Raw genomic sequence first — 26,480 nt, 5'->3', positions numbered from 1 at the left:
GTGAGAGAAGAGTGGGGATGAAAAAAAATGAGTGGATAAGAAGGCGTGGGAGAGCAACAAAAATGAGTGGACAACAACGACCGGACGGACGGACGTATTATAAGTATCATTACCGCATAAATTCTATTTCAGCTTCGCCTCTGGGTACGGTGTTGTCGATGACGGCCGTCGTGTGACTGGGCGAGTTCGCAGTGTTAGAGATGGAAAGAGTGAACCCACCCACGGGTTGAACCACATGAACCTGGGGAAAAAAAATCAAACCATTCCAACCCGATTTCCTAGCAAATCCAACTCATCTCAACCTGTTTTGACCTCTGAATCCATTACCACCCATCCAAACAATTTCATAGGACACCACAACTCAAAAACTCCAATTATTACCCGATCCATTAGAGCAGGCTTAACTGCAGCTGCCAGATTCAGCATAATTCATTGAACAATTTGTACGCTAAATACAGTTGCTAGAGTACATGCACCACCGCCCCCTTCGCTGACATCCTTGCCAACGGAAATTGCTTCAGATGCGAGAACAGCGCAGACCGACCCGGGTCACTTTACAGCACGGTCTCAATCCAATTCATCAACTCCTTTCTGTTGTCAGATTGGGCTTTGAACAGAATTTACATCAGTTGGCGGCGGCGGCGAGCTTGCCCGGGCCCGGCGGTGTTGGCTGCGGCTTCTTCTTGCCGAGCTTGTACCTGACCATCCTGAGGATCCGCAGGAACCAGTAGGCGCTCACCAGCTGCAGCCCCGTCGCCATCGCCTGCCAAAGCGGAAGCAACAGAGCATGTCGTCAGAGATGCGAGGAGTGCCATACTGCCATGTCGTCAGAGCTTTTTTTTTTGAAAAGTACTAGTAGGTTGGTGCGATAAGGTTTGGCTGGCGAACGGATTCGGTGAGCGCATGTGTACTTACGTACCTTGATGAGGATGGGGTAGTCGGCGGTCAGGGTGACGTAGGTAAGGTAGGGCCCGACGCCCATCCGGGCGACGGAGAAGGTGACGGCGAAGAGCACGTCGATGAGGAGGTTGAGGTCGGTGTCCCTGACGCCGAACTCCTTGAGCATCTCCCGGAGGTGCAGCAGCGGGCTCGAGATCTCCGTGATGAACAGGCACGCCACCATCTCCGTCCCGCACTGCACGGCATGCATGCAGGTGCAGCTCGTTAGTTAGTTAGCTCAACTGCAGATCGCCAAACTAACGGCCGGCGGCCGCGCGCCGGCAGCCTACCGACTACCGACGACGAAATGCATTGCATGCATTACCCTCTGGTAGGCGAGGCCGGCGCCGATGCCGACGATGCTGACGAGGTGGTGCACGGTGTTGTCCAGCCGCACGTCGCCGTTGAGGTGGCAGCACGCCGCGTCGTAGACCATGTACGCAAGCGTGACCGCCAGCGCCTTCATCTGCCGTCCAGTGACGCCACGGTCGTCATCGGCTTATTTATTACAGTATTTATTTGTATGATGAATTGATGAACTGAAAATTAAAGGTATACCTGGCGCGGGGAGGACGCGGCGGCGAGCGGGCAGACGGGGCAGGACCAGTCGGCGACGGAGAGGCAGACGGCGGCGACGGCGTGCATGGTGGAGACGGCGCGGTTGCAGAAGTCGTAGGAGCGCTTGGGGAACAGCGCCCGCACCAGCAAGAAGGCGGTCGACCACAGCACCACCCCGGACGCCACCCAGCTCACCACGCTGCTGCCGTTGACGACGACGCCCGGCTCCTCCATGGCCATGGCCGCCGACGACTCAGTCGCCATATATAGCCTTGAGGATCTGACGAGAGAGAGAGAGAGATCTGGGAGGAGATCGATCGAACAATGATTGGGCCCAAGCAAAGCAAGGCGCGCGAGTTATATAAGGCCAGTCTCATGGGGTTTGTCATGCACATGAAACGAAGAGGAGAGAGAAGCAAATAGTTTCACTATGGTGAAACTCCGCGGGCGTTGTTTCCCACGCGGTGAAACAGGATGAAATCTCCACTGAAGACTAAATCGTTTCACCATCTTACATGTGATCCAATCATTTTGCAGTAATTAAATGCGTTGCCCAGCCTAGAAAACATCAAGGTGAAACTCATGCATTGTGGAGGTTGTTTCATTGTTCGTTTCATTGATGCTCTGTCAGCAGATTTGTTTTGGAAATAGTGTAGTGAAACGGGCCATTGAGACTGGCTTAAGAAGAGACTAGAGACTGGAGGAGGAGGAACTCGGACACGATCGGTCACGGCCGTAGCGTGACTGACAGCAGGCATATATATACTGAGGCCTTGTTTAGTTCATCCAAAAACAATTTTTTTTAATTCCCTATTCAATCGAATTTTACGACATATACATGGAGCACTAAATATAAATAAAAATAAAAACTAATTACACAGTTTACTTGTAAATCGCGAAATTGATCTTTTAAATCTAATTACTCCATAATTATATAATATTTATTAAATAAAAACAAAAATACTACAGTCTCAAAAACCAATTTTTTTTTAAAAAAACACTGAGGGCCCCGCTCTCCGTAGAGATTCAATGGGGGCGGTTGGGGACGGCGGACGGGTATAGGTCGGACTCGGACTCAGGTGGCTAATAATACGCAGCTGATTTTAAATCAGCGACGTCAAAGGAGAGCAATGATTTCTTTAATTCGTTCTTGGTTCTGGTTGACGATGCACGGGACGTGTCATACCTCTCCGTTTCATGTTTTTTCCCTCGTGCAAAAAATATGCGTTTTATATTATGTTATATAAAAATAAACCATTTATTGTCACCCGGAGGTTTTCCATTTCAATGTATGGTTAGTAATCTGTTGCACTGGTCCTCAGATAGCGACGTACGTTGGCTAGTTCAGTTTCAAGGAAAAACTATAATAATTGGTACAGCATCATATATAAATGTACTGTTGCAGATAATTCATACATGGTTTTAAATAAATAGCAAGCTAAAGTATTTAGCGGTGGCATTCTTCTGGAACTGAAACTATATAAAACTATGATAACGAAATATAATGTAAGGTATTCTTGTTGATGCAAAACTGATCTGCAAACACAAAGGGCTAATACCCGATTCAAACGTTAAGGCGTGCCAGCCGATTTGACCTTGCTATCGGCAAAGGTGATAACTCGAATACTTTAGTCCTGACAACAGCGATGCGCCCGGATGTCACGGCTAAGAGGTACTCACGCGGAACTCGAGAACACGCCGAGCTTAAGTCGACGAATTCCTAAGAACTCGTAATAAAAGAAAAAAAAATATGACGAAGTCGTCGAAAAGTAGATGCTGGAATATGAGTAAAAACGTGTGTTTGATTGATTTCTTGATATCTTGATTACAAGGTCCTAGGGTTTATATTTATACCCGGCTCAAAGAGCTACGACCAGACACGATTAGAATTCGAATTCCAAATTACACGGAATCCGTATACAAAACGATGCAAATAACTAAGGAAATAATAAAACTATCCTTCGTAACAAACCGAAACTCCTCCAGATGACAACTGGCAGCTTCCGGACTCCTCCTTCGCGTCATCGGCAATCCCCTTGCCATAGTCATCGGCAGACCTTTTTATCCAGCCATCGGCACCATATTACTGCCTGTGGACTTAGTCACATTCAACCTCTCCCTCATCGGCAACCATCCTCATCAGCAACCCGCATTGTACTGCCACCCTATCCTGCCATCCTGGACACGTGCCCAAAAACGGTGTCAACACATGCCCCCCAGTTTCGGAGTATAAAACTATTAATGCTCCGAAATTCTCTGCAGTAATGATGCCTTCTCCGCAATTAATGCTCCTAATCCGGTAACCGACAACCTCAATCTGGACAACTCTGATCCTAATCCTCCGCAGATTCCTCGAAATTCCCAACTTCCTAAACGGGCATCTTTCTTGGTAGTACATCGGCAACAATTCCGTTATAAAGATCTGCCGATGCTCTGACCAGGATATTCGCAAAAAACGGTTACCCCCCGTCTATCCGCCCATCGGCAAGATGACCGTTATAGAATATCGCCGATGGACCGACCAGGAGATCGCGCACAGTAAAATATCTTTAGATAATGACCGCTTCCTGTCAAATCACCTGCACAATCCCTGGATTACCGTGCGAACAGTTACCATATCCACCTGAGTACCCTCGGGCTTCTCGGATGCGGCAAAGAGATAAGACGGATTTGCCCTTGCCCATCTTGTCCTATAAATAGTTCCTTCTTGGGTACTCCTCCCCCATTACACCATTCTACTATCCAACTTTGCTTTTCCAGCGGCGGCGCCATCTGCAACCCTCAAGACCTCCGACAAGCACTCTTCTTCATCAACTCCGGTGCCCTCCAACGTCCTCTTCACGACAAGATGGCCATTGGCTTCATCGTCCCTGAGGTCAGACTTCCATCTCATCTGTTGTACCTTTTTCTCGCATTCCTGTTCATCTGCGATTCATCTTACCGAACATTTTCCTTTTCCTTTTTCTTTGTATTTTTATTCCCCAAAACACTAGGAGTTGTCCAACAAAATTGTCATCCCTACCGATCAACCACACCTTCAGTGCCTCGGCCCTCTAGGGGATCCAGATCCAACCGACCTTATCAATGCAGAAACCAATAGGATTCCCTTTAGAGCTGAAAACTTTTCTTTAGATCTGTGGAAAGACACCTTTCGTTCTTGGCCCAGCCCTACTGTAGGGTGGAAAGATTGGTTCTTGAGGGTCAGCAATTCTTATGAAGTTCAATGGGGTGAGAGGAAGCTAGCTCAATGCATTAGGCTATCCATTGCCGATATGCACAGGAACGAGTCATTGCTGATAGCTGCATCCTACTTTTGGTCAGACACTCTCAATGCTTTTGTTTTTGGCCACGGCCCTGCTTCTCCTACCCTTGCCGATGTAGCCATGCTTACTGGGCTAGATATATCTTCTGCCGATAGCACCCACTTTTTTGATACCGCCCCCAGTGCCAAAGTGGAGACTCGCGCTATCGGCGGTTGGTCAGGGTACATCCAGAAGTACCGCGGGAGAGGGCCTGTCACCACAAAGGAGCAAACCACCTTTCTGAACATGTGGCTGGACAAGTTTGTATTCTGTGGTCGATCGGCAGGACCGACTTCTGTCTATCTATCGGCAGCAGAAAGACTGGCTAGCGGCGGCCAATTTCCTCTCGGCCGATATTTGCTCGGCGCTGTTTACCACCTTCTTCATCAGGTAGCCCAGAAACTCCTGCTTGGCCAATCCATCGGCAACTTGGGAGGCCCCTGGTGGTTTATTAATATGTGGCTCAATCTGCACCTGCATAAGCGCCTTGATTTCAACTTGTTCTCACAGCACTTCCCAAGAGATATAGCCGAGAATCATGTGTTAGGTGAAGAGGAATCGGCAACGCGTGCCCCCTTGAACTTTGGTGAAGCCGTTATAGTCTTACCCGGTTCAGGGAACAATCCTGATCAGATCGGCCGATTCTTCGAGACTCTGTATGAGGGTCTGGCCAGAGATGAACGACCATGGCTGGCTTATGACGACCCAGACAACATGCTCCCTCTAACCTTCAATCCATTTGATGAAGCTCTTGACAGGGACAATGAGGTGATGATGGCAATCGTGACTCCCAGAGCCATACCAGTGAATTTCTTCGGTAGCACGAAAACCTCCCCCCAAACCTATGAATTTTATAATCCATCGGCATTAGCTCGCCAGCTAGCTTTCGGCCAATTGCCGATTGCACTTCCTTATGCCGATGTAATAAAGCCCAGAGAACCCATCGCCAACCTCCTTGAGTGGACTCGAGTAGCCCAGCTACCACCAAATGCCGATACAGATGTAGATCTGTCAGAATGGGTTCCAGCTGCCTTTATCACTCAGGCATACAAGCTATGGTGGGCAGAATGGAAAGAGAATCTATTCTGCAGATCGGCCCTCTCATACCGCGGCATGATCGACCCCGAATACGAAGTCCCTGATGACACTGTAAGTATTTTAAACCGATGTCTCATTTTCCAATACTATTCCCATCGGTAACTTACCCCTGTATTCCTTTTGCAGATTGTCAACACCCCCCCATCGGTTAGCAGGAGTGGCAAGCCGATCGACTTATTCCCATCAGGCCCGATCTCCTCAATCGGCCATAATGCTCCCACTCTGGCTTCCATCGTGCACCGGGGTGCGCGTCTCAAGAAAGTTACCACCAGGAAAACTCAGACATCACCAACGGTAACTGCTTCTACTCTGGCGCAAGCTTTCAAGGCAATCTGTTAAAACCTTTTTCATTTATGCTGACTATCTTTGTATCGGTTATCTGTGCTCATAAACTCCTTTTTGTTGTTGCAGCAAACTGGTGCATCGGCAAAAGCCAAACGCCAAGGTGCCGATGCCCCCCAGTCTAGCCAGCCAAAGAGGAAGGGCACCCAAGGTGCTAAGGCTGGAACAAAGCGCCAGAAAGTGGCAACTCCTCCTCCTCCGGTGTCCCCAATCCCGGTGGAATCTTCCCCTTCTCCTCCAGAAGTCCAGACACAGCAAGCACCATCTCCCCAACCAATACAGGAAGCATCACAGATGGAAGAACCCCAGCAGGAAGAACCTCAAACGGCAGGTACATCAGCTGACGTAGGTGAACAAACAACTGGCCTGGCAGGCCCAGTTATATCATCGGCGGTTTCCCCGACTCAGGCAGCTGTTCTCTCTCCTCCGGGTAACATATCTCAACAATACTTCCGCCGATAAACTTATTCTCATTTAGTCTCATAATCCTTCCTGTCTTCTTTCAGGCGATATCGTTCCATCGGCAACATTTGCCGATCAACCTGTAGCTCCATCGGCCTCTTTGAGTCAAAGGCAAGAAATCGCCTTGAAGCAAGTAAGTCATCCAATTTTCCACCAGTATCGTCTGCCGAAGTTTTGACCATAAAACTGACTTATTTCATCTTCATTTTCAGGAACAAGATTCTCCCAACAGCTTATTCTCCTTCGCCATTGATATCTTCGAAGAAGAAGGCGAGGAAGCAAGCTCCTCCCGGGCAGTTGGAACTGTATCGGCAGAAACCAGAGCTAAGCTGGAAGAGCTATCGGCCATACTTCATCAAGACACAACTCAACTGGTCAATGATTCTGACCCAGCCAAAGCCCTGTTCAAGACCCTTAGAAGCCAACTTCCTGCCGATGCTGAAGAAACACTCTTCCATGCTGCACACCTAGAAAGCCGCCAGCTACAGTACCAGAGAGCCACTCAACGCCTTGCCGATAGAGCCGCTCAAATCCAGTTTTCTGAGGAGATGATGAAAGAAAAACTCCTAGCCGATGAGAAACATAAGAACATCGGCACCTTAAAGTCCTCAGGTGATGCACTGAAGCAGAAAGTGTCTGATCTATCGGCAAAAAGAGAAGCTCTACTGGCCGAACTCAAGCAAGTAGAGGACGCTTTGTCCCAAGCCCAGCAAGAAGAGAGTCAACTGCCGGAGACCATCAAGCACCTTGAACAAGAACGAAACGTCCATGGTCGCAAAGCGCTGCAGCTGAAGAGGAAGCTGAAGCCGATAGAAGGTTCTGCCGATGATGATATCAAAGAGATAGAGACAGCCAATCAGATTCGGCTGCGCGCCATATCAGCAATCCAAGCGCTGCTGAACATCTGAAGCTTTCATCGGCAACACACCTTTGTTTTTCCGCTTTTAGCTTTTAGTCTAGCCGATAAGACTGTTATCGGCATCTTTTGAAACATTAAGTCTGCCCCCGAACATTTAAATCCAGCCGATAGGAGTGTTATCGGCACTTAAACTTTCATGCGTCGACCCATATGCTGGGGTAGTACTTCTTTAAATATTTGCCATTTAATGCTCTGGGAAATTCAACTCCTTCGAGAGTTTCTAGAATATAGGCATTACCAGGAGCTGAATGTCTTATCCGATAAGGACCTTCCCAATTAGGAGACCACTTCCCAAACTTCGAACTTTTAGTCCCGACTGGCAAAATCAACTTCCATACCAAATCCCCATCGGCAAACTCCTTAGCCTTTACTTTTTTATCATACCATCTAGCAACTCTCTTCTTATTTTCTTCTATACTCATTAAAGCCTTTAACCGATGCCCTGCTAAATCATCTAACTCATCGGTCATCAAAGTGGCATAATCATCGGCCGATGTGAATCCCTGGCCTAATTTTCCATCATCGGCGAATCTATCCATTAAAAACCGTCGTCAGAACTGACTGCTTGGATCGGTGGAATCTCATAATCGGCAACTTTGAGAAAATCTTTCTCCCAAACTTCTCCTGAAATGCACCTAGTCTTTTCATAAGTATCCGCTTCTGCCGATGCGATAACATAAGAAGAGTCCCCTGGGACGATCTCAATCTTGTCACCTACCCACTGAACCAAGCACTGGTGCATTGTAGATGGGACACAACAATTGGCATGAATCCAATCTCTCCCCAATAATAAATTGTAGGCACCTTTTCCGCTGATCACGAAAAAAGTTGTCGGCAAGGTTTTGCTGCCGATGGTCAACTCTGCGCATATCGCCCCCTTGACTGGAGACACGTTTCCTTCAAAGTCTTTGAGCATCATATCGGTCTTGGTCAAATCTTGATCCCCTTTCCCAAGCTTCCGATATACTGCATACGGCATAATGTTAATAGCAGCTCCACCATCAACTAGGATCTTAGTCATTGGCTGCCCATCAACCCTTCCTTTGAGGAACAAAGCTTTAAGATGCTGCCTCTCGTCATCGGCAGGTTTCTCAAAGATAGCCGTCATCGGATCCAGAGCCAACTGAGCTATCTGATCAGAAAATTTCAGGTCATCGTCACTGGCTGGTGCAAGAAACTCCATCGGCAACATGAAGACCATGTTGACGCCTGCCGATGGACCTTCCCTCTTAGTGTCTGACGGCTGCCGACTTCCAGAGTTCTCTCCCTTGTTTAGCTCCTCTTGCCTTTCTCGTTGCAATCTCCTTTTCTGTGTCTTGGTTAATCCTTGAGGGCACCATGGAGGAAGTGTCCTTTGTCTTGCCATCGGGCGTCGGTTCTCCCTTGACTCCATACGATGTGTGTTAGCATCTCTGCAAAATATGAACTCATCGGGAACCCGCGCATTAGCCATCTCCTCGAGCTCTTCCTGGTTCCTGGGAAAATACTGGACACGGTCACCGAGCCGATCGCGAACGCTAAGCCTGCCCCCCAGCCGATCATGAAGTGACGCCCTTCCTCTGATTGGCCCATTAAATCGCCGTTCATCATCATGATAACGCCGATCGTTCCTATCGTACCGATCATAACCGTTGCATTCAGGGCAGTCTCTGACAGTAGGGAGCTTGATATTTTCCTCCCAACAATGGATGAAGAATGGGCAATTCCAATGATCCCTGTGCCGATTCCACTCCTGTCGGCGTCTTTCTTCTTCCCGTTGATAATCTTCCTGCTGGCGCCGATACCGATCTTCCCGTTGTTGCCATCTCTCTCGAGGCCTTCTATGAGTTATGACGATACCAGATCGAGGAAGTCTTCCTGAGCTAGCTCCTTCCTGGACCAAGCCCTTACTTCTTGCATCGGCGGTAGTAACTTGATGCTGAGGATCTACCGATGCACTCTTCTCAGCTGTCTCCGACGTTAAGACCTTAGCCTTCCCCTTAGCATCCAACATGTTTGTCGGGAAAGGATGTTGGTCTATCTTCATCGGCTTCTGGGCTTTGGAACTGTCAAACTTGATTCTCCCTGACTCTATAGCCGATTGCAGCTGCTGTCTGAACACTTTGCACTCGTTGGTGTCATGTGAAGTTGCATTATGCCACTTGCAATATCTCATCCTCTTCAACTCTTCTGCCGACGGGATCACGTGGTTAGGTGACAGTTTGATTTGACCTTCCTGAAGTAGAAAGTCAAATATCCTATCGGCCTTGGCGGTGTCAAAGGCGAACTTCTCTGGTTCCTTCTGCCCAAAAGGACAAGACATCGGCTTCTTGTTTTTTACCCACTCTGCCAAACCGATTACTGGTTCCTCATCGGAATCTGAGCTTGTTGCTTCGTCAACAAATGACACTTTCTTATTCCATGCCCTCTTAGGCTCGAAAGGCTTGATGTCTTGATCAGATATCCTCTGCACCAAATGACTTAAACTTTCGAACTCCTGAGAGGCATACTTATCCCTGATATGTGGTAACAAACCTTGGAAAGCCAAATCGGCTAGCTGCCGATCATCCAGAACCAGGCTATAGCATTTATTCTTGACCTCTCGTATCCTCTGCACAAATCCTTCCACCGACTCATCGTTACGTTGCCTCAACTTGACCAAGTCGGTGATCTTCTTCTCATGAACCCCCGAGAAGAAGTATCTGTGGAATTGCTTCTCTAGATCGGCCCAAGTAATTACTGAGTTGGGAGGTAATGATATGAACCAAGTAAAGGCCGATCCAGACAATGATGATGAAAATAGACGAACCCTCAATTCGTCCCTGTTACCAGCCTCTCCACATTGAATAATGAACCTGTTGACATGCTCCATGGTTGACGTGTCGTCCTGTCCGGAAAACTTTGTAAAATCCGGTACCTTGTACCGATGTGGAAGCGGGATCAAATCATACGCTGGAGGATACGGTGTCCGATAAGAATAAGTGTTGACTTTGGGTTTTATCCCAAATTGTTCCCTCATTACTTCAGCAATCTTATCGGCCCAATACGCATCGGCATCTTGCCGATGAGGCAGCTGCGGATCTGGCATTTGGTGGCGAACCTCCACATGTCTGTTCGGGACGTGACCTGTATGGAACATCGTATTGGTCACCTGTCCTCCAATCTGCGGACTACCAAACTGCTGTCCACCGATTGGCTGTCCTCCGGGTTGCTGTCCAAAATTTATTGGCTGGTTGGGAATTCCCTGACCTTGGAACCCGGGATAAACCTGCCCTTGCTGGAACCCCGTAGTCTGATAACCTTGCTGGGGCGATTGTGGAAAGGCTTGCTGTCCAAGCCATCCATTATTAGCGTTCATCGGCATAGGTACTGCCGATGATTGGTAATTGGGTACCGTCGTTGAATTGACATACCCCGACTGGGCCATAGGCCTCTGTTGCATCAGCATTGACTCTGCCGATGCGTTGGGCATCTGGAACATTGAATCTTGAGGATTTCCAGTGTGAGGCCTTGCAGTAGTAGTTGTGGTATACCGAGGACTCTGGTTCACCGGCACATTGGAAGGTGCCGATGTCATAGGAGTTTTGCCCCTCATGTCAGTTATTTGTGATGTTCCCGGCGTCAACTCTGGAGGCATACCATAACCCCACCAGTTGGGAGGAAGCGTTAACCCTGACATTGTCGATGCCAACATATCTGTTGTCAGTTTATGCTGCCCAACTGAAATTTGTGGGTTGGTTGCCATCGGCATGGATAGTGCACCAGTAGTCCCCAATGTACTTGGAGGGACGGCAGACTGTGCACTTGCACTCGTCAAGGCAGCCGATGGAGCCGTGACCTCTGGTGCCGTGGGTTGATGATGGGAGGGGCCCACATAATCCGGCGGGATTTGTCCTTCCTTGAAGGTTCTTGCCACGGCGTTGAAAACCGTATTAGACAGTACACCAGCTTGGTTAATCAACGCTCGATTGATGGCATTGTCAACCATATCTTGAAGCTTGCCAGGATTGGCGTCGAAGGTGACCTGCCGTGGTGCCGGCAGTGCATCTTTCTGGACCACTTCGCCGCTCCTGTTTATGCTGAAAGACTTCAGGCATTGCTGCTTGAACTCTTCCATGGCTTGGGCAATAGCTTGCTTCAGCTCATCCTTGAGGTTGGCCTCCGTCACGGGGATGACGTTGTCTTGATCGAGGTCAGAGATCGACATGTTGATCTTGATCTTGAATCGGTCCCACTGGGCGTGCCAAAAGATGTGTTGATGCAAAACTGATCTGCAAACACAAAGGGCTAATACCCGATTCAAACGTTAAGGCGTGCCAGCCGATTTGACCTTGCTATCGGCAAAGGTGATAACTCGAATACTTTAGTCCTGACAACAGCGATGCGCCCGGATGTCACGGCTAAGAGGTACTCACGCGGAACTCGAGAACACGCCGAGCTTAAGTCGACGAATTCCTAAGAACTCGTAATAAAAGAAAAAAAAATATGACGAAGTCGTCGAAAAGTAGATGCTGGAATATGAGTAAAAACGTGTGTTTGATTGATTTCTTGATATCTTGATTACAAGGTCCTAGGGTTTATATTTATACCCGGCTCAAAGAGCTACGACCAGACACGATTAGAATTCGAATTCCAAATTACACGGAATCCGTATACAAAACGATGCAAATAACTAAGGAAATAATAAAACTATCCTTCGTAACAAACCGAAACTCCTCCAGATGACAACTGGCAGCTTCCGGACTCCTCCTTCGCGTCATCGGCAATCCCCTTGCCATAGTCATCGGCAGACCTTTTTATCCAGCCATCGGCACCATATTACTGCCTGTGGACTTAGTCACATTCAACCTCTCCCTCATCGGCAACCATCCTCATCAGCAACCCGCATTGTACTGCCACCCTATCCTGTCATCCTGGACACGTGCCCAAAAACGGTGTCAACAATTCTCTTTAGCAATTTATACATTAAAAAACATGAGAAAAATTCATAAATACAAATACTAAAATACAGGTATAGGGTTCTAATATTTATTTCAATCGGCATACTCATGACAATAATTAACATTCATATTTACTTATCATTTGATACCAAACCACTTAACAATTATTAGACAGTTCATTATATCATTTATTATGTAAAGAATACATATAGTTATACCCGTCTAGAGTAAAAAATGAATATTGTGAGCTGGTTAGGATTATTAGCGGCGTTGGCTAAGCCAAAGATATAGCAATTTTTAGTGGAGATAAACTGTTTCTAGTTACAATAGGAAAATAATTGGCAATATGGCAATGCCCTACGAGCTAATGGGCCGGTCCACCATGTACGAACAATGCAACAAAGCTTAGCGGCGACCACATTCAACATCGATCTATAATGGAAGCAACCAACCATGATCTTACTAATTGCAACTTTTTTGTATATACAAAAGACAAAATTAAGCACCACATTACATATGCATTCATTTCTAAGGTCTAATGCAAACTAGGCTGGTATATACAAGCAACTAATCAAACCGATGCTACAACCTCTAGCCGCATACAGCAAAACAAAATTCTGGAGGTGGCACATGAGGGGAAAATACCTGTTTTTCAGTGATAGATGTTATTTTTCATGACTTTGTATCTACACTAATTTTCTCTGTTCAGTATCGGTGAGAGCGTTGAAGATAAAAGTACTACAGGACACATATTTTTCTCATGCAACTAGTTTTCAAACTAATAATTAAAAGTTTTTTTTGGTATTTGTATCTTTTAATGTCTAACCAAAATTTGAGATACAAGATATGTTTTTTTTCCATAATCGGAGGCTCAGTTCATTGGAGTCAACTTGTCAAACTAACTTTTAGATTGGGTTTCTTGTGGTGTAACATGTTCACTTGGAAGTCCTCGATTTGGCACAGATACTCGTATTCTTCTGGATTTATTTAAGGATTTAATGACATTATGTTTTCAGTGGTAGACAACGTCTCCATTGATTACGAGATATCTCTGGTGACTTCATGAATCTCGAGATGATCTGCCAGCTTAGTTCTTTGCATATATGTATTCATAGGAGTGAATATATATACGTGTCGTGGATGCATATGTACAACATTGTACCGTGTAATCTAAAAAAAATACTAGTCAAACAAGGAACTAGCTTGTACCAAGAAACTAGATAGACATGTGCAAATAATTAAAGCAAAGGGGATAGCTTTTGTTGTACATACAAAACAACACCGCCATCTAGTTATCTCAGCGCGCGTATCCACAGTTGGACCTGAATGAAACATGTTCGTGCATGTTGTCTCTAATTTGCTGCTATATAGTAAGGGCTTTCCCCCACACACTCGCTATATCTCAGCACTGATCGTCCATGTCACAATCAAACGGTGATCTCGCAGGTGTTAGAATATATATAGTCTTCACAAGCTGCATAGGCCTCATCTGACGAAAAGTTGAGGCCACTGCTCAGTCTCGCGTTACAGAGAAAGGGTGGTGTCCCTAGCACATGCACATCATCTGCAAAAAGCTACAAAGACAATTTTAATGATGCAATAGAGTGTGCGCGCGCGTTGGGAAGATGTGATTTCTCTCTTGGTTGCTTATGTGTATATTTTTTTGGGAGGATGTGATTTCTCTCTTGCTTGCTTATGTGTATTGTATTTTTTTTTATGAGGCTGTCTTATTCGCTTGAGCTTATCAGACAAATCTATCAGACATTTAATAATATTTTTTTCTTACAATAAATTAACTAACAGTAATTTCTATCATGACTTATCAGCTAAATAAACAAGACCACGAGGTGTTACCGTGTTATTAGGCTGTTAGTTGGCTGGTCAGCGTCACCAGTGTTGCAATGACTCTGTCAGAGAAAGGTCGATTGGCTCACCAGTCACCACAGTCCACCACAGCATGCATGGTTGCTCGATCAGCCCAACTGTAAGGCGGATGTGATTGGGTCAGCTGTCATGTACTCCTAATTAAGTGTCGGTTGGCGCGCTAACTATTTCTTTTGAACCTTGTCTCCCTATTTATTGAGGTGTCTTTAATCACCAAATCATTTACAAAGCTCCGGATTGGGGGGTCTATGCTGCAAGTATTATAGTGGGCTATAAGCTGGATAAATGCTGAGTTAAGGAGAGAAGGGAGGAGAGAGAAGAAGCATGCTGTAAGCTTACAACCAGCTTAGGCACAGGAAAAAAGAAACTTTGTGAGAGATAAGTGGGCCATGTATTAATAATGAATAGTTAACTATTGTATGAGTGGGCTGAAAGAAAGCTACAAGGAACCTTGCAGCCAGCAAATAGACTGTATTATTAAACTTGCTCTAAGACCAGTTTCAATAGAGTTTTATTAGAGTTTCATACACATTAAATATGCTAATATGGTACTATATTAATAAAGAAAGAGATGATAAAAGTTTCATAAACGTAAAGAGAGTTCCATCTCCATGAAACTCTTCTGCACTATTTCTAAAATATAGATGTATTGAAAACTGGGTCATGAAACTCTCATCTCCGATCCTAATCCAAGGATTTTGGCAAGATAAAAAAAACTCATCTCCAAAATGTATAAGTAGACGTAACTCCCTAAATAGGACATCACCTGGAGTCTGATGATTTATGGGATGTGAGTTGTGACCACTACTTCTCCTCCCTGTTGTCAACCATAGAGAATAAAACCAGACTATAAGAGAAAGAGATAGGAGGGAGAAGGGATAAAGGAGAAAGAAAAAGTATGTATTGGGTGAGGAAAAAATTCCTTATAAGCCCACACAAGGAAACTATGTTGGATGATAAGGTTTCTAAGAGAAGTTTCTTATTGAGGTGGGAACTATGGAAACTATGTAGCAGTTTTAGGGTTGGTACTATCCTCAATATGTTTATATGGTTAGTTGGTTACAAGAGGTGGTAAATGCCTTATTTAGGTGATAAATATTTAACATTAGGGTTATCTAAACCCTTAGATTAGTACCACGATGACGTAATTAACTCTCAAACTGATTCTCTTAATTGGCCAATGGCTCCGGAGCTACACCCAGCGAATGCACTCAAACGCCTCCACTGGATCCCAACTATAGAGCCTAAGAGGTCTGACCATCCATCGCCTAAGGGCTCAGAGAGTCTTCGACCTTGTGGCCCAAGGGAACTGCCCGACCGAATGATACTCGGCAAGCTGGCTCGGGCAGATGCCTAGGAGCTCTTTACAAGTCCATGCCGCATACCAGGCAGGAGTCTGACACCTGATCAGTTGTGTCGAATAAGACATGAATGAATATGATATGAATATCCGAAATTAAGTATTTGGATAACATACTAAATCTCTAGATTCAGAGATGATTTTTTAGATAATAAGATTCAGATGACGACGACGACAACAACAACAACAACGACGACAAAACGACATTTTAGTGGCTAGAGTTGAAACCCAACATAAGCCCCTAGTCACGGTTCAAGCAAGTCAATAGCTGATTTCCAAACACTCCTATCTAAACAAAGATCTCTAAGTATATTCTAATCATTTGAATCTAGATAATGAGATTCAGAGACTATATTAAAGGTCTATTTGGTACAGCTTATAACAACTTTATATTTCTATAAAACAGCTTCATGGGTGAAGCTGTTTTTTCTTCTCTCACAAAACATGAGTTAGGATAGCTTATTATAGCTCTCTCCCTCATTTCTCTTTTATCTATGCATGAAGCAGTTGGTAAAGATATTTTACCAAATATTTTTTTTGCAAAGTAGCTCAGCTCCACCTAGAAAGTTGCTTATAAAGCTATTTTCTAAAAGAAGAACAATTTTATTAGTGAAGTTGAGTTGTGCCAAATAGGATCTAAGGCCTTGTTTAGTTCACCCCAAAAACAAAAAACGTTTGAAGGTTTCTCGTCACATCGAATCTTGCGACACATGCATGGAACATTAGATATAGATGAAAACAAAAACTAATTGCAGAGTTTGCCTATAAATCGTGAGATGAATCTTTTAAGCCTAGTTACTTCATGATTGAACAATGTTTGTCAAATAAAAATGAAAGTATTACAGTGTCAAAATTCTAAAATTTTTTGGATCTAAACAAGGCCTAAATATATTGTGGATACTAAATCTTAGGTCAAACTGTCACTTAAAAAATATTGGTGCATTCACACCTCCAGCCCTACCTTCGCTATTGCTAACTTCCTACTCCTATGGATCCTCTATGCTCATTGGGATCATCCAATACGGCTCTCCCCACATCTGCTCAACTTGGCTGCTTCCGAGCCGACACTCCAGCGTCTCTCCCACTTCCGGCCTATTCAGGCGAAACTCTTCCACGTTGTACACCACAATGCGGCGCCCTTGCGGGTCTTCCACCGGTGTAGCACTAATCGTGTAGACGCAGTTCCTCTTCACCCTGCCGGCAGTGTCCTCACCGCCTACGCCCACCGAGAATCCATGTAGCCTGTCAACGAACAGCGCGCGGTCGCCGATGTCGGTCACCTTGGACCACTCCGGCGTCGGTTTCTTGTGCCTGGCACGGTACACCTCGGAGAACAGCTCGCAATCCATGTCCCTTGCGCGGTGGACAAGCAAGAAGACGTCGTCCGTGGAGGCCACCAGGTGGACGCAGTCGACGGCGTCGTCGTCGTCGTCGTCGCCAGGCGGCGGCCAGATATCCGCGACCTTGTCGAGGGTCCTCGCGTCGATGACCGTGGTGACCAGAGTGCGCTGTTGGAGGACGAAGAAGAAGCCGCCGCGGTAGTTCACGGTCATTCCCGACGAGGTCGTCGACCGGTACAGTGTCGTCCACTCGCCGCCGCCCTCGCAGAAGAACACCGTGTCGCCTAGCGCGATCATGACGCCGCGCGGGGACCGGTCCCACGCGAAGCCGTCGTCGGTGGGCGGCGCCGCGCGGCGGCGGCCTTGCACGCGCGGCGCCTCGGGCTCGCACACCGACGATGGCTCCTTGTACCAGAGTGGGACGGGCAGGTCCGGGAGCGGCGTGCAGTCGCCGGTGAACGGGTCGACGAGGCGGGACGGGTGCCTGAAAGACGACAGGTCCGTGGCGAGCACCGCACCGCCGTACGGGGACGGCACGACCCGGCGCCCAGTGACGGGGCGCAGCCGGACGCCGTCGCGCAAGCGGTCGTCGGCGAGGGAGAAGACCATGTACCCGTTTCGCGACGGGAACGCGACGCACGGGAGGGTCGTCGCCTCCTTGTCCTCCGACGACGCTGTATCGTCGGCGGCGATGATACGTGAGCTTGATGACGATGGTAATGATTCATTAATCTCGCTGTCTCTATTGGGAGAGAGCATCAGGAGGGCAGAGCTGAAGCCAGCATAGTCGGAAAACCTACAAGCCTCTGCAAGCTCAACGTCGTGGTGCGTCTGCGGCGGCGCCATTATCGCCGACGATGGCGAGAGTCCGCAGGCGAACCTGCTCAGCTTATCTGACAATCTTGTCAACATGCTGCTGGGCGTCGTCGTCGTCGCGTGCATATTGGCAGCCCAACTCGTGCTTGCCATGGCGGCCGCGTTGTACGTTAATTTCTTCATCACGTGAGGAAAGAGGGATCATTGTTTGTCATAATAACATATAATATCGTTCTCTAGAAAAAAACATATATCAGCTTGACTTTAAAGGAATCCAATTAGGATTGATCTGCATTGTTTGACGAACACAATCAGAACCTACTCCTAATACATCTTCGATGATGAGTTTGTTTCCGTTACTTGTTCGTACAGGACCGGGTACCCCGGCCGGTCTCATCGGGAACCGCAAGGTTACATTTTTTTATTGAAAAAAACATACGTACTATGGACTTAAAAAAACAGTTTATGATGATTTTATAATTCATGTGTCTCCCAAAGTATATATAGGAAAAAAAATACAAATATGTGGCTCTTGTCTAGCTACGAGAACAGAGTCAATCCAATCACTTTGTACAGAAGTGTTACAAACAAGAGTATACGGGGCCAAAAAAAAAAAAAGAAACAAGTGGATACATGAACATTGTGCGAACCAATAACAAGCATGTTCATTACTCCATATATAAACAATACTACAATAGGTGATATTATTTATTATGGAACAATAAAATACGTGCAGACCAACAAAAACAAACAAGAAATTGGATAAACATCAATGCCTTCACTGTAAGAACCAAGATAGGGGCTTCACATGTAGATTCATCTGAACGATTCAAATGGGTTTCATGATTTCATCAATGACAACGTCGATGCCTTCACTCTAGGCACCAAGATCTCGCTTCTTGTCTTTTTTTTTCGCGATCGAGTATGAGACCCGATAGGTGCATTGAAAGTTTGAAAAGGTTATAATAGTATTTCCATCTTTGCTAGCGAGCCACTAGAAAGACAAGCGACGTCATTAAAACAGTACTATAGTACATCCGTAAAAATGAGCCACTGAGGCTGCCGGCAGTCACAACCGCACCCTTGTTGCGCTGCCTACTCCTTCCGTCTTTAAATATTTATTTTTATCTATTCCCAAAAAAAAATAATTTTGATTAATTTTATATAGAAAAATATTAATTTTTTTTAATATATAATTATAAAAATTTTAGTCTACTATATTTTTATATGTTCGCTGGTCTAAAAATTAATTAAACGGTGCCCCATCCCCTCTCTATTATGTTCCTTGCCGGACCGGAGTTCTACATCCAAGGACTTCTTCGTCGATAATGACCAAGAGCGTAATTGAAGTGATTTTTCTCATATACTAAGTACTATTACTAACTGAGTGGAGTTTGGTACCAATATTCCTTGCACGGTATGTGATTTTGTATTGTATTTTGTGCATGTACAAAAAAAAAGTTGGATGAAAATTGTGAACTGCTTCACAAAAAGGTGATGGCGCTGCTATGACTTAGGCTCGTCTGGATAAGAGGGACGTAACCTGCCTAGAGCTGTTGCTGCTCGTGCTGCTGCCTCTGTCAAGCTAGCATACTTGTGCTAGGAACATGAACTGTGCTACAAATAGGAACTGCCCAAGATACTGATGAAGGAGATGACAGTGAAGATCAAAATCAGCATGTAGAATCTGATTCAGCAACAACGGCTCAAGATATTGATGGAGATGACAGTGAGAACCAAGATCAGCATGTAGATTCCGGTTCAGTAACAGCAACGGAGGAGGAGGATGAAGAATCTGTACATACAACGGATGGATCTGCACTATGAAAATGGATCGAATATGGACGGATATCACTGATATTAAATTTGTTTTCATATTTCTAGTCGGATTCGGATTCGAATACGGATAATATTAATCATGTCGGATAAGATACGATTGGATGTCGACGTTATAAATACATAATTTAAGTATTCAGATACGAATACGGTATCGGATGTTGAATATTCAGACTCAGATATAGACAGATCTAAACCACTCTAAACAAATTCAGTCTCGAATACGGTCGGAAAATATACGTACCGTTTTTATCTCTAGAGATGGACATAGAAGCTTTCATTTGGATGATAGTTTGCTAAATTAGTTAATTTGATTGAAGAATCTGTTGCTTGCTTGATTTGCTTAATTGTCTGGTTTGACTATACGATTTGTAAATATTGCTAGAAATAACAAGAGCACCAGACCAACTCTGCAAAAAAGCTACAACGTGTATAGGGTGTCTATATCCACTAGATTATTACATCTGAACCAAATCAAGGACATATGCACTACTTCATTCGCTTGTCTTATAAGCCGTACTTTTTCTGACAGGCAGCAATATATTTTCAGCCATGGCTTTCCAAAACTAAAACATCACTGACTTATATTGGGAAGTTGAGATTGAATTTGCCAAGCATCAATGATACTCTGCAGGCCAGATCTATAAGTTGGATGAAGCAGATTAATACCAAGTTCCTGCTTCATCCGAGCATTAGAAACCCGTTTCTCTGCAGGTATAATTATTTCTTGATAATCCAAGCCTGTAGAGTTGGCATCAATGATTTCAGTTATCAGATCAGGATATCTCCTCTGTATCAAACTCCTAGCAAACGCAAAAACCTCAGCTCTTGGGGCAGGGTCATCATCCACCACATTAAATATTTTCCTGGAATAGAATTATAAACATGAGAAGCAAATCATTAGCAAACAAGATATTTCAGATTTCACTAGGTCCTGTGAAAGAACCAAACATGACTAAAAACTAGTACCATCTGTACTTGGGTTTGGAATTGAAGTTTTTATATTTGATAGTGTATGATCAGAATATCAAACGTGCAAATATTGCATCTAGAGGTATTAAACATTCCCTCCGTTCCAAATTATAAGTAGTTCTGGCTTTTTTAGATGCATAGGTTTTGCTACATATCTAGATATATATTTTTTTAAGGCAAAAAACGTGGCGGAGATCCCCACAGCACTTCAATTTATAATTTTATAGAAAAAGACAGTACAAACTTACAACAGACATTAACTCTAAGCGTCTAGCCAGAAACAAAAGGCTGATCTAAGATCCTCATCATGTCTAGATACATAATAAAGTTAGAATGACTTATAATTTAGGGAGTACCATTCAAAGTCCATAGCACAAAATGCGAAATTCCCACCATACTTGTTACCCTAAGAAACTTCATGATGCATGATATCATTATGTTGGTTAATTGGCAAGTACAGTTGAAATCTCTTGGTTGTGCATTCCCACAAGCAACGTGGCACATGAATTAAGACTAAAATATTGTTGGATATCACAAACTGAAGTGAAATCAATGCATCCAAAAAGGGAACCTTGCACATCTGATGCACATGCTAGCCAAGACAGCCTGGTAGATGTCAGCCACGTGGATTCGTGCAGTATACTGCTTAGATTCTCGCAACTTTTGTCTCTGCGACAAAAATTTGCCCTTGGCTAAGGTGTCCAAAGCACTGCAGTAAACAGGGTCTAGTCATTGGAATATAAGAAAAGAACTATGAAACAAAGGATTTCACAAAACAGTCATCAAGGTACTACAACAGTCTCCAATAAGATGTTCTTCATGTTATAATCTATTCTATTATTTGACCTGGCATTATAGGTATGTTTCAGTTTTCATAAGCTTTACACAGTGCTACTAATCAGCATGCCAACAAATGTTCTATTTTTGGTCAAACTGAATTAGTAGAAATTAAAATGGTGAAATGGAATGAAATTTCAGCAGGTCAAAACCTTCTTCCAGGCCCATATATTCCACCTAAACGGAATATAAAAGCTGACAGATTTAGATCATCAATAAGATTCAGCCATCCTTTTTCTGCATTATATCTTAGCTTGGCAGACTCACTCTTTGGGTTTACTGTATGACTGCATGCACAGCAGTGTATTTAGCTTTCTATTAAAATGTACTTCATGGACAAGAGAAGAACCAATAAGTCCCTTACTCCTCATCAACCAATACACCACCACAATCACCATACACACCTGAAAGTAGGAAATTGTTACAAAGTAGCTTTCTAAGGAAAATCTCTTATATGGTGCACTGCACACAGCATGATTTGTTATTACCCTTGACTCAGCTTCAATGTTTGACAAGTACAGATTAAGTGCATGACAAGATAAAAAGAAATATATGCATTATAGTTAATGACTACCATGATATAAGCAGAAGAATGGAAGAAGCACTCTGCTCAATTTGATGTTACTCCACATATAATATGTTGGCAACTAAATAAGATTTATACGAGGGGCCTATCCCCATGTTTGGATGTTTGGGTGTATAGAGATAGTGAAATTTCAAGTTTCTGCATCATAATTGCTTAGAGAAGATATTTGTTTTTTCTTCCCCACTATTTGAGCCTGCTAGTTTTCATACGAAACATCCATTTCTAATGATACTGCAAGAATAAGAACCCCCTCCCCCTCAGGTCTTGGGTTCAATTCCCTGTGGGAGCGAAATTAAAAAGGCCTGGGTTAAAAAAAACACCCCTCATTAGCTATGTTCCTGAGTTATACATGTAACCATCTGAATCTGATTTAGCGAGATACACATGTCCACAGCACGTCCAGGTCAGCTGGCCTTTGGGGTGTTTCTCGGCCTGCACATGAGAAGCTTCTTCTTAGTGCAACGTTGTTGGGGTGGTCTTGCCCCTGCAGGTCGATTTTTTTTAATATTGCAGCTTTTAGCTTATGAACAAAATATTGACATATTTAGTGTGGAAATTCCCCTGACTAATTGCAGCAATTCTCTTGACTAACCCCAAAAAACCTTGACAACTTTGAGCAGCAGGTGAGCAACTTCACCCTTCACAACCCTGAAATCCCCAACCCCAAGTAGCATATGATTTACAAATAATGAACATGTTAAATGAAAATATCATGCAATTAAACCTGAATGTGCACGAAATATTTGAGAGCTTACTTGTTGACGAAAGGTAGCATAACCATTCAAGATTACCATGGCTGAGTGTTCTCCTCAGGTCTTCGCCTAAATTAAGTAGCTGGGGGTAACAGGTGCAAATTACCATAAAGTGAAATCAAGTTAGCATTAAAGCTTGATCAAACAAACACAAGCAATGATTGAAATACAACTTACAGGATCACCAATTCCAGGGATGGGTGGGATGGAGATGAGCAAGTGAGTTGCTTGTCGCAAATTGTGAATATTTTCCAGGCTGCAAGTGACATATCTATCAGTAAGAACCACTTAAAAGTCGACCAAGCACAGAAATATTTATGTACAGAAACATACTACCATCACGCCCATTAATATGAGCAAGAGGATGTGGAGAACACATGCTAAGTAACAGGGATGTTCAGACCTCAGAATGGAGTCAGATACACAGTTTGATATCATGGTAACTAAGAAAAATAAACTCTACCAACTAGCCTATCTGATAGGCTTAATAGGCTTAAAGTACGGCTAGTGAATCTATGCTGCAAACAGTTACCTAGTGCAAGCAATGTGTTACAAAGCCAAACAGAAAAGAACCTTGTTACCACCTGCTTCTGCATGATTTCACCAGAAACTGCTATAGGCCCATCTCTACGTTCTTTGCATGTAAAATGTGCCGGTGGGATTCCTATCATGAAGGGAATAATCAGTGCTTACGGAGGGGCTTCCCCTATCATGAAGGGCGAATCTGCCCACTCTCACAACAAATCAGCGAACAATACTTTTGCTTATCAGCCAAGCGAACAACCATGGCTTATAGGTCGGTTCTTCTCTCCTTATATTTGATTCATTATTTAGAAATGCTTGTGGCTGAAGAACCATCAATATTTAAGCACAAATGGGGCAGGCTTGAAACAAGTGCAAGAATGAAAAGGGGGACAGGATAAACAGCACGAACCACGAATTCACACCTGCTCTCTGTAGCATCGAAAACGGAAGCATTCATGCCCAGCATCTCGAGCTCTCTCTTCTTGTTGACACTGGTGCACGTCCCGGAAACCTGCCTGCAGATTCATCCACTCCCAAGTCAGGAATTAGGCTGAGACGGGGAATTGGACATTAGGAAGGAGCGGGCTGGATTTGCGCGGCGCCGCCCAGCCAGCGAGAAGCAGGGAGGATGAAGTGGGCGGGGCAAGAGTGAGGGGGGTAACCAACCAGCCCTGCGCGAGGAGGCGCTCCGAGACGTAGCGGCCGACGAAGCCCGCGCCAAACACGAACATGTGCCGAGGCTGAGGTGCCCAGGCCACCGGCACCGCCGCCGCCGTCTTGGGGGCGATTCCTGGAATCATCGTGATTCGCGTTTCTGGCCCGCAAGAAGACTGTCGTGGAAATTAACAAGATCACAAATTCGCAGAATCGCAGTTCAAAATAGAAATCAATTGGTTAAATTGAATCCAGTGAATCCACTACAAGAACCTATGTGTGGGTGGTTCTGTTCTTGGTGTAGGCCGCCGCACACGCGGATGAGTCCTGCCAACCTCGGAGCTCCACCTACGACAGGGTACGGCAGCTGCCCCAGCCAGCTGAACTGAAGACCCCCACTCCTTTCTTCTCCTTCCATAGAAACTGTTGAATTATTCTGTTTAATTATAGAAAAAATATAGATATAAAGTTACAATAAAAATTTTATAATAAAATATATCATATTATATATTAACTGTGTATTTAATGTATAGATCAACTCATATAGAGTCCAACAAAATTAAATTTTCTATTTTATGATTTTTTTATTTACTATATATTTTTAGAGATTCAGTCAAAATAAATAAAAAATAAAAAGACAAAACCGCCTTCAAAACCGTTTATAATCAGGCTAGGGAGGTAAGTTAAACAGTTTTAAAAGTTGAGAAAGAGGTGGCTTGTCCGATTTTAGAGTTTAGAGAGGAAAATAAACTTTTTTGAAAATTGAACGAGATAAAGTGGATTTTTTCCTTTTTTTTAATGCAAATCCTCTTATACGAGTAATGATAAAGAGAGTTTCAAATTATGACATTTTAATTTTTTTTGGATCCAAAATTAAGGACCTAGAGCCTCAAAAAAATCTTTTTGATTTTCTAAAATATATGCTAAAAATTAAGGGTGACCCATTTAATTGTATTTTTACGCAAGATTTTATTTGCATTTTTCGTCATAGTTTCTGTAGATCCGAGATCAAAATTCTTCCTAAAAATGTTGCTCTCTTCGTTGTAAATTATAAGTTATTTTAACTTTTTAGAGAGATAAAGTATCTCAGGTACTTTTTATATATATTTAGTCAAATTTACTCCTTCGAGTGCAAGATAAGCACTGATTTTGAGACAGAGAAAGTATGCTATAGCTGACCCTTTGGAAACATCGTCTATGACTATTAGGTTATGTACAACTCACAGACGGGAGTCGTTTGCAAGTGCCTCAAATTAGATGTACAGACAACCAAAAAGACAGGTTATACAACTCATAGACACGGATCATCTGCAAGCTATTTAATGCTATGCATGTAGCCACAAGATCAATCATGAATACTATTTTGTATACCACTATATTGTTATTTGATATATAATAGATCACAGCTACGCTCAATTACATGACCATCGATCAGCATATCACGTGACGGGATTTGCCAATCTGAACTAAAAGCAAGCTGCCCAAATCGAACTGAAACGCTTCAACAATACATTATACAGATACACCATACCAGTCAACCAAAATCATTTGCATTAGTGTTCTGTACAATAGCAAGGAAGCAACATGGATAATCAGTGTGTTCAGTAGGAAAACTACTCGAATGGGCAAACGTCCAACAAACTCTAGGATTAAACCTAATAATAAAAGAGATTCAATTCAGTACCTGACCCGCAAGATAAGCATTTGGGCATTCAAGAAAGTTTTGATTTCTGGATATAACTAGAAAAACGTAAACCATCTATGCAGTCCATAACATTTTGCTTCTAGAACATATAACTGGTTCACGTATATGTCATTTTGCACCTATTCAGTCTTCTAAGAAAAAGGAGTTTTTTATGGGATCGGACTGTTTCGGAACCAAAAATAATCTATTATCAGAGCGGAAAAAATATTGTAACAACCATACTCGAAGTCATACATTTTAGAACTGTACTCATCATATTTTTAGAACTACAACAACTATTTTTAGAATTGAAACAGAATTGCAATCATACAACATGGTGACGAGAATCTTTGAATGATAGAAATGAGGTAGATAGATAAGCTAGATAACACATAACTTGAGTCTTCAAAGTAGCTTCCGCTTTCACCATGACAAACAATATCATCCTACGTAAGAGAATTCCTATTCAGTCTAATAATAATACTAATACTAGTATAATGCCCGTGCTAACGCTACGGCTTCATCTTGTGAATGTATCTTAAAACAATAAAATTATTTTTGCATAGTCTAATTTTTATACAATTGTATTTGAGTCTATATATAATTCGAAAGTAGTTTTGCATATAAGAATGTGTAGTAATATTATTTCTAATATTATAACCATCTAAGTTATATTCTGTCTAACTCCTTAATCA

The 26,480-nt window shown here is 43.9% G+C and overlaps 2 protein-coding genes across 5 annotated transcripts; both read right to left on the bottom strand.

Annotated features, from left to right (window-relative positions):
- On the bottom strand, positions 350–2,228 carry LOC8085821 (transmembrane protein 136). Its single transcript, XM_002455356.2, has 4 exons — positions 1,498–2,228; positions 1,265–1,405; positions 920–1,135; positions 350–763 (listed from the first exon to the last, which is right to left on the bottom strand). Exons 1-4 carry the CDS (start codon positions 1,759–1,761, stop codon positions 626–628), a joined length of 759 nt encoding a protein of 252 aa, XP_002455401.1. The 5' UTR covers positions 1,762–2,228; the 3' UTR covers positions 350–625.
- Positions 20,119–24,505, bottom strand: LOC8074498. Of its 4 annotated transcripts, none has more exons than XM_002455354.2 (9): positions 24,375–24,505; positions 24,114–24,277; positions 23,870–23,962; positions 23,100–23,178; positions 22,926–23,004; positions 21,949–21,988; positions 21,737–21,871; positions 21,319–21,456; positions 20,119–20,641 (listed from the first exon to the last, which is right to left on the bottom strand). In XM_002455354.2, exons 2-9 carry the CDS (start codon positions 24,245–24,247, stop codon positions 20,350–20,352), a joined length of 990 nt encoding a protein of 329 aa, XP_002455399.1. In that variant the 5' UTR covers positions 24,248–24,277; positions 24,375–24,505; the 3' UTR covers positions 20,119–20,349. The 4 variants fall into 4 exon arrangements, with proteins under 4 accessions (XP_002455399.1, XP_021310852.1, XP_021310853.1 ...); XM_021455177.1 differs by lacking the exon at positions 24,375–24,505 and adding an exon at positions 23,496–23,586 and having other exon boundaries at positions 24,114–24,133; XM_021455178.1 differs by lacking the exon at positions 21,737–21,871.

This window comes from Sorghum bicolor, chromosome 3 (genome assembly GCF_000003195.3).
Source record: "Sorghum bicolor cultivar BTx623 chromosome 3, Sorghum_bicolor_NCBIv3, whole genome shotgun sequence".
NCBI classification, from domain to species: domain Eukaryota; kingdom Viridiplantae; phylum Streptophyta; class Magnoliopsida; order Poales; family Poaceae; genus Sorghum; species Sorghum bicolor.
The sequence above is the reverse complement of the archived record's forward strand: the minus strand, read 5'-3'. Positions and strand labels throughout refer to the sequence as shown.